General features: G+C 37.4%; 1 protein-coding gene across 1 annotated transcript; it reads right to left on the bottom strand.

Annotated features, from left to right (window-relative positions):
* Nucleotides 1–7571, bottom strand: MAGOHB (mago homolog B, exon junction complex subunit). Its single transcript, XM_023195234.2, has 5 exons — nt 7399–7571; nt 4596–4654; nt 3797–3907; nt 1831–1913; nt 1–363 (listed from the first exon to the last, which is right to left on the bottom strand). Exons 1-5 carry the CDS (start codon nt 7490–7492, stop codon nt 264–266), a joined length of 447 nt encoding a protein of 148 aa, XP_023051002.2. The 5' UTR covers nt 7493–7571; the 3' UTR covers nt 1–263.
* Nucleotides 7572–8337: the final 766 nt, after the last annotated feature.

Here is an 8337-nt window from a genome sequence, read left to right as displayed (position 1 = left end):
CAGGATTTGGTATGTTTTATTAGAGCAAATTTTTAACAAAAGGTGGCTTTTATTTACAGAATTTAATGTGTGTGGGGACTGTCCAACCCATGTGGACTCAAGTAAGGATAACCATTAAGCTTGCTAATGTATTTTCTTATTTTCAGTTTACATACAAATTTCTTTTTGTTTGCTTCACATTCATAAAAACCCCAATATTGTAAATGACAAATAACCCCTCCCATCCCTTAATTAAATATACAAACAGCTTGAAAACATACAATTTAAATTGGTTTAATCTTGAAGTGTAATCCAATAAGACTGAAAACTAAACATTTCAAGTCTTGTACCAAATAGTAAAATACTCGAAGACCTTCAGGATCCCTAAAATTTAAAAAGGTAAAAGTTACTTTTTCTTCCTAGGATAAAACAATTCTTTAAATTCCTAAAACAAAACAAAATTAAAATCTTATAACAATTAAGTTAACAAAATTTAGGAGAAGGGAAGGATTTTGCCGACAACTAGAGCATAAAATGAATATCTTTTCTATAAGAAAAAAAATAGTTTCTTCATCAGTATTCATTTTAGTATTTAAAGATTCATCTCCTTATGAATGTCATAACCGCATCATAAAAATGTCTAATAAAAATAATACCGTAATGCCACCATTTCATAGAATAACTGTGAACATTTTGATGTTTCTCTATTTTTTAATAACTAAAATCATTCCCTGTGCCCCTTTTTACATTACTTTCCCCACAGCATTAAAAAAAATTCCCTAGTAATTTTTAATTAATTTAATAATTCTCTCCTTGTTAGACAATGGGGTTAATTTCCTATTATTAATAATACTTCAATGAGCATCTTCATGCATAATAAAGCCTTTCCAATATTTAGGAGTAGTTCCATAGAAGAGATGCTCAGAAATGAAATTACTAGGCCAAAGGTGAATGAAAAATGTCAACAGTTTTTGATGCATATTACCAAACTGCTTTCCAAAAACCACTACCAATTTATAATCACAGTAGGGTATCAATGCCACATCCTCACCAAATGTAGGAAAAGAAATTTCATAGTTTAAAAGCATCCAGTTGGTCTCTGTGAACACAGACTTTTGTGTCCAATAGTCATTATGCATTCATTCCTTTCTCCTTTCCTCTAATAAATATTTATTGAAAGCATCTATTATGTGCAGGGCACTATGCTAACTTTGTGGATACAGCAAGGTTCTCATGGAGCTTACTTAAAGCAGACAAATAGGTTATTACAATTTAGAGTGACAGAAAAAGGTAAGAGCACTATGGGACACTTTGAGGGGAATGGGCACAAATAAGTGGCTTGGATCAGACCAAGAAAATGGGATATACTACAAAACCCTGGGGCAGAGGACAGATAGATCTTGGGAAGACATTGGTAGCTAAAGGATACTTAGGCTAGACTGGATTTTTTCCATCTTTTTCCCAAGTATTGAGCCCAAGGAGGAAAGTGAGATGACATGGACCTAATGAGGCTGATATAATCCAATAAGGACTTCTTTTCTTTGGATTTTCTGATACTATATCCATATTTTTATACAAAATAGCTAATACAATTTAGCTAATACAATTTGGGCATTATTATATACAGCTGTTGGATTAAAATTTTTTGGACAATCGATGAAATACTCTGCTAACTTCTACTGAGAGACAAGATAGTAAGCCTTTAATGACATAAAAATCAGAATTATATCTGCATAATAAACTGATAGGAGGCCACTGAAATTATCTTGGTTAACAAACTGACTATATTATAGTTCTAAAATGAGCCTCTCTAATAATGACAACGTAGCCAAAATGCTTTAACATACTTACTTTGACTGATTTACGTCAATAAGAGAACCTATTTTTGATGTGGTAAAAGATATGTGCTCATCTCCAATTACAATTTCAAGCTCCTAAAAAAAAAAAGGCAGAAAAATGTAGTTAATATAAAAATCTATCGCAGAGATATCTGTATTCTTGCTACAAACGGATCCCAATTTTAGTTGCAAGTTTTCTAGCAGTCAACGGAGGGTGCGGTGGTGGGGGGAAAGAAACTTGGTGTATTAGATATAAACTATATCCTTAAAATAAAAACTGCTCACGAATACTACCCCCAAGTTTAGGACCAACAAAGAATTGCTTTCTAGAGACATAAAGAAGACACTATGATACAAAATGACAAAGAAATATTTCTTACAATGTCAGTAAAAACTAAAGACATCACTTTGAAGCACATGTTGGAAAAATGATAGGAGTATAAGACCATTTTTAATATGATAAATACATACTTTTTCTTTCTGGAAGATTCTACAAATAAAATGTATAACATTAATAACCACCACCACCAGTTTAGCACCTACTGTATGTCAGGCTCTAGTGCTGGGGACTCTATACTCTCTGCAATCTTGAAAATACCCTTATTAACCTATTTTACAAATGTGTAATTCAAAACTCATAAAGCAGAGGAAAACACTTGCTGATATTTATAACCACTAATAAGGATGGTACTTATATTTGACCCCAAGACTGTAAGACTTCAAAACTAATACTCCACAAAATAACTAAAATTAAGAACTAGTTAAAAAAAAAAAAATACTGTAGATGTTCCTAGTGTGCTGTCATTACTGTATAGATTTTTCCCTATATTGTTTATCTGCAGGCCTAAAACCAATAATTAAGAAGCTGTATCTGTAATGAATTTTGAAGTTAACAGACACATTGAACACAATCCTAGCTATTTAACCAGAGGCCTAATTATGCAGTTTATGACACACACCAAATGGAGAATTAGCTAAGATGCTCTAACAGCCATAAAACCTTTGACCTGATACAAAAGGTAATTTCTGAAGCATGCCAACTCCTCCCCACTAACCAAAACCCATGAACACATCCTTAAGCGAGCAGATAAAATACTAGGCTCTCCCCGAGTCTAAATGACATAAAAGGTTAGCTGCTGTTGTTTGCTTTTTCGTACATCTGTATATCTGCATAAAACACACTGAGGCCTAAATGTGCTTTTTAAAAGTGATACGATGCTTAAAATAAATACTGTTAACTATTACCTTTGCTCTTCTAAATAATGTTCCTTTAAACAGAAGAGTTAAGTTACTCCTACAGAGTGTCAGCATGTGTTAGATTTCTCCACATTTTCTTCTACTCAAAGAAGGTGATATAAAGTACAATCCTCAGGGATATACAAAAGTGAAATTAAATGTTTCTTCCTTCCAGGCGTTGTATCTCATTTCTCCAAGAGCTGAAAAGACCCAGTTCAGAAACCAAACTTTCTTTTTACAGAGTGAAATTAGGCCTTCAGAGTTCTTCACAAGCTTTTTGAGAAAAATCAATTATTCTGAAGGAATATGAGAGGCAAATGCAATCATAAGTTTCAACAAAGAAACCACCAATCAAGTCTGTCTCTGGGGTACAGGGATGCAAATAAGAATTTTAAAAGTTATGATTTGGCAAAAGTAAATTTTATATAGTCATATTCTTAATACAAGTGATTAACACACAACAGAAAGTATTCGTAACACTGCACTGTGAAAGCATCCTAACGTTGGCTAGGGTGACTACAGAGAAAGATATCTAAATTTAGAGCTATGCACTGACTCCTTCACTACTAGGAGGTAGCACAGAAAAACGGAACTAAGAGACAAAATTAAAGAGAATTTACCAGGTGTCTATTAAATGGAAAGCCAAAGAATCAACTTAGACTCATTCAAAATAAATAAGGGTAATCATAATAGTATTATCAATTTTTAATATTTATGCACTTAAAGAATCAGTAAATACAAACCTGTCGGCCAACCCTATCAGGGGGAGGCCACAAAGCATCATCTTCTTTTGTAATTTCACTGTCATCAATAATTCTCTTCAGTTCTTCCATTACACTCTTGTGCACATAAGCCTAAAAATTAATCATAATAAAATTGATAACGTCCACCTATGTCACCCCTCAACGCAGAAAGAAATAAGAGTTACAAACTCTGAATATTCAAATAGAGGAATAAAGAAAAATTTAATTGATTCCAAAAGTAGAGAATGAGAGAGAATCATTTATCCTTGTTATATTACTTTTCTTCATCTCTTGCCCTTTCCTCTCACATTTATTTTTCCCTCTTCTCATCATTACCTGTCTTTGAAACACTGTATTCTGCCTTTGTAACATTAAGATCCAAATACCCCCAAGTGGTTAGATTACACGATCTATAAGGTGAACAGTGATAAATGCAAGTACATTGAAGCAGGAGAATCGCTTGAGCCTGGGAGGCAGAGGTTGCAGTGAGCTGAGATCACGCCACTGCACTGCAGCTTGGGCCACACAGCGAGACTCTGTCTCAAAAAATAAAAATAAAAATAAAAACAAATAAATAAATGCACGTGTAGTTCACAACAAGGTTAGTTCTCTGAATTTTCTCATTCCTATGGATGCAACCATTGTATCTAATTTAAATGGCAACTCTTTCAATCTGTAAATTGCCTTCTTCTTTACAATACAGCCTTAGATGTACTTTTGCAAATTCAACACAGACTTGAAGAAAATGGGCTAAATGCAAAAACAAAACAAAACAAAAAGACATTCAAATAGAACTTACCTCTTTTCTGATCATGACATCATTTTTGTAATTGCTGTTGTTGGCATATCTAAGCTTTCCTGTGGGAAGTGGAAAAAAATCAATTTACAATAGCAAAATCTGCTAAAAACATTAATGACATCATATACAATTTTTAAGGTAAAGATCATTTTATATTATTACTTTTATTAATATTTCCTCCCTCCTTGTGTAAAATCATTGTTAGACATGTAGACAATAAATATTTGCTGGTTAAGTCTGCTGAAGTTGAAGCTAGCCAAATAATTAAATAGCCCATGCCTACAATATATAGATATAGGGTCATTTTTACGGCCTATTTTCTTAAGCTACATCATGAACTAGAAAGAGAATCTGCAAAAGGCACTAACATTCCTTTCAAGTTTGTTATATGTACGTATTGGTGCTAAGTGCCTTACACAGAGAATTTAATCTATTCTGTAAAACAATCCTAAAAATCAGGTTTTATTCTCTCACCTATTCATGGGAGAGAAAACAAAGTTAAGTAACTTAAACACGGTCACACAAGATTCAGATCTAGATCTACTTTAATACTCAGGCTTTCTCCACTACAAAAAAATGTTCCTTTTTTCCCTTCAAATGTATGCATACAATTATATGATAGACATTTTAGAATTATGACTAAGAAGGACACAAACGATGCTTCTGGATCGAAGTTGATGAGTTTGTTAGCTAGTTTATATTTAATTTTAATCCATCATGATTTTGGTATTATCTGATGTATGCTTCCCCTTATGGCTAGTCAGTTGCCCAGACACAGCTAAAATGTGCAGTAGCTACTCTAAAATGATAGAAATGCCAGTCTTTGATGGCTTGGCGCCAGGCGCAGTGGCTCAGCCTGTAATCCCAGCACTTTGGGAGGCCGAGACGGGTGGACTACCTGAGGTCAGCAGTTCGAGACCAGTCTGGCCAACATGGAGAAACCCCGTCTCTACTAAAAATACGAAAAAGGAGCCGGGCGTGGTGGCACATGCCTGCAATCCCAGCTACTCGGGAAGCTGAGGCAGGAGAATCGCTTCAATCCAGCAGGCAGAGGTTGCGGTGAGCTGAGATCGCACCACTGCACTGCAGCCTGGGCGATAGAGCAACACTCTGTCTCAAAAAAAAAGAAAGAAAAAAAAGAAAAGAAAAGAGAAAGAAAAGAAAAGAAAAGAAAGAGAGAAAGAAATGCAAGTCTTCGGGAGACTCAATATTACCAATAGAAGAAGTATGTGGAACAGTGCAGTGGCAGATACATTGATTAGAACCACTGTTCTAGCACAAAACTTCCTGATAATATTCAGGTGCTTAATTTATGTGACCTGCTAAAAGTGATAGATACAAGCTTGATGGTGTTCACAGGCAGAGGAACTGAAAATAATACTACATAACGAATAGATGAATTCAGGTAAATTTAGCTGAATTTATGGGGAGAGTAAGGTTGAATACAGTGATTAAGGTTTCTAAATAACTGCAGGGCTGGCGCGGTGGCTCATGCGTGTAATCCCAGGACTTTGGGCGGCTGAGGTTGGTGAATCTCTTGACCTCAGGGGTTTGAGGACAGCCTGGGCAACATGGGGAAACCCATCTCTACAACAACAACAACAACAAAGGAGCTGGGCGAGGTGGCGCGGGCCTGTATTTCCAGCACCTGGGGAGGCTGAGGTGAGGGATCACTTGCGCTTGGGAGGCGGAAGTTGCAGTGAGCTGAGATCGGGCCACTGCACTCAGATCTGGGTGACAGAGTGAGACTCTGTTTCAAAGTAATAATTGCAGGGCTGTAATTCACGTGAGTTCGGCTTGAAATGCTTGATACTCTTCTTTCCTAATATACGTTCCTCCTCTAATTTTTTATTCTTGCTTTCACAGAACATTGTCCAAAGCCTGCTTATAGGACTTAATATACCTACTGCTTTATAGTTAAATGTCTGTGTCCCCACCAAGACAAATCTCTTTGAGTTAAATTTGTCTTACTCATTAGTGTACCTTCCAATTTTGTATTTGCTTGTTGCCCAGCAAAAAAGGTGCATTTAAAAAAAACCAAAATATATATATCCAAATGATCTTTCTTGTTGCAGGTAGGCAAGACCAATGTAACACGTTCTAATAGCGTTGTCAGAAAACAAATTGTTGCACGCTACTTGGGTAGCAGTTTCACCTCGTCCTCTGCTCTCACTGCTCTGGAAGTCTGTTTTTTTCTCTCAAAGGCCAAGTCTCTCATTTCCAGACTCATCTCAAGAGTGTCTTCCTCTAGGAAGATTTTCCTGACTCCCTCCTGTGGAACTTTACCTCTCCCCTCTTTTTTGGTACTCTTCATGAGTCCTATGGTGAATAATTATACGTAAACATCTAAAATATATTATTATTCTCATTTGTTAACACGTCGGGCTCCTCCCCTTCAAAGAACACACACAGCCTGAATGAAGAAAAGGTACAGGTCACCACAAGATTTTATTCATCCATTGGACCACCCGCTGATGGGGGTGTTTTCAAAAAAGTGCTAGCATTTTTAATCAGGGCGACAATCTACAGAGTCCCTTCTGGTGCACTGTTACAGAATTCTGATTACTGTAGTTTCGACTTTTCAGTTTGTGACAGGATTAGCTTTAATTTATTGCAATTAGTTCTCTTTCATTTATAAAACCAACTTAGGCTTCCTCTATTCTTAAGCTCCTATTTCCTTCGAGGGAAGCAGTGGCCTCCGCCCCCTGTACCTTCCACACCACCCGGCCTCCCCTCGCCTCCTCCACTGCCTCTCGGTCTCGCTCCCCTTTCCCAGCACCGCGTGCCGTGGGCCTCTTCTCACCGTCCGGCCGAAATTCGAACTCCAGAAACTCGTGCCCAAACTTGCCCTTGTGGCCTACGTAGTAGCGCAGGTAGAAATCGCTAGACATAGCCATTTTTGTCCCCGGGAAACCCGCCGAAAACCCAGCCAACGTGTCTCCCGGCGCCTTGTAGTCACGTCATCGCGCGGAATAAGCGCGTCACCACAGGCGCTTCTCTTCCGCCTGCCGTGCAGCCCCGGACTAAAGCGTGAAAGCCGAGTCTCGCGTGAGAGGTCTGTTGGTGCTGATGGAAGGGTCGCATGCCGTGACTTTCTCTTTACTAGGATTGGAGGCACATTATTTTCGAAATAAAGATTACATTATATTAGCAAATATTAGAAGTGTGAGCGTATGATAGTCTTTTTTATAGACTTAGAGCTAAAGGTTTGCAAGTGGCTTTTACTTTTCTGGTCTCCCAGTTCTCGAGGCGTTTGTGAGGTGGGTGTGGCTCTATTCCCGTTTTAACTGTGAGCTAAATAAAGATAAAGCTTAGAATAGAAATGGCAGACCGGGAATATAAACCATTTTTCTTACTTGATTTCGAACGGGGTGCTTTCCCCTTTGAATAACGATTGGTAGTTGCCCCGGACCTATAAGCCTATAATAATAGAGACAAAGTCAAAGGAATCCATCACAGCAAAGAACGTAAGAGATCTCATTTGATCTCTCAAGAATTCTGTGAGCTTGGCAATGTAGATTGCCGTATATGCCTCAGGCTGACGAACAAACAGGCTTAGAGAGTGTCCCTTGCCCGACGTTAGGTAGCCGTTAAGTGTTGGGATTGAATCCCAGGTCTTCTCACCACCACTTTCTGCTAAAAATCACTGACGGTGATTTCAGTGGGACAAAAATGCCTTAAAGTCTTAAAACACACACCCCCTACGCCTGAAAAACCCTGACTGTCACCGTGCTTTTTTTTA

Source organism: Piliocolobus tephrosceles, chromosome 10 (genome assembly GCF_002776525.5).
Source record: "Piliocolobus tephrosceles isolate RC106 chromosome 10, ASM277652v3, whole genome shotgun sequence".
Taxonomy (NCBI): domain Eukaryota; kingdom Metazoa; phylum Chordata; class Mammalia; order Primates; family Cercopithecidae; genus Piliocolobus; species Piliocolobus tephrosceles.
The sequence above is the reverse complement of the archived record's forward strand: the minus strand, read 5'-3'. Positions and strand labels throughout refer to the sequence as shown.

Coding starts and splice junctions, on each gene's coding strand:
- MAGOHB (XM_023195234.2), bottom strand. CDS start 7,492: ATGGCTATGTCTAGCGATTTCTACCTGCGCTACTACGTAGGCCACAAG. Junction 4,655..7,398: donor GTTCGAATTTCGGCCGGACG/GTGAGAAGAGGC, acceptor CACTTCCCACAG/GAAAGCTTAGATATGCCAAC. Junction 1,914..3,796: donor CTGATAGGGTTGGCCGACAG/GTTTGTATTTAC, acceptor TTTTTTTTTTAG/GAGCTTGAAATTGTAATTGG.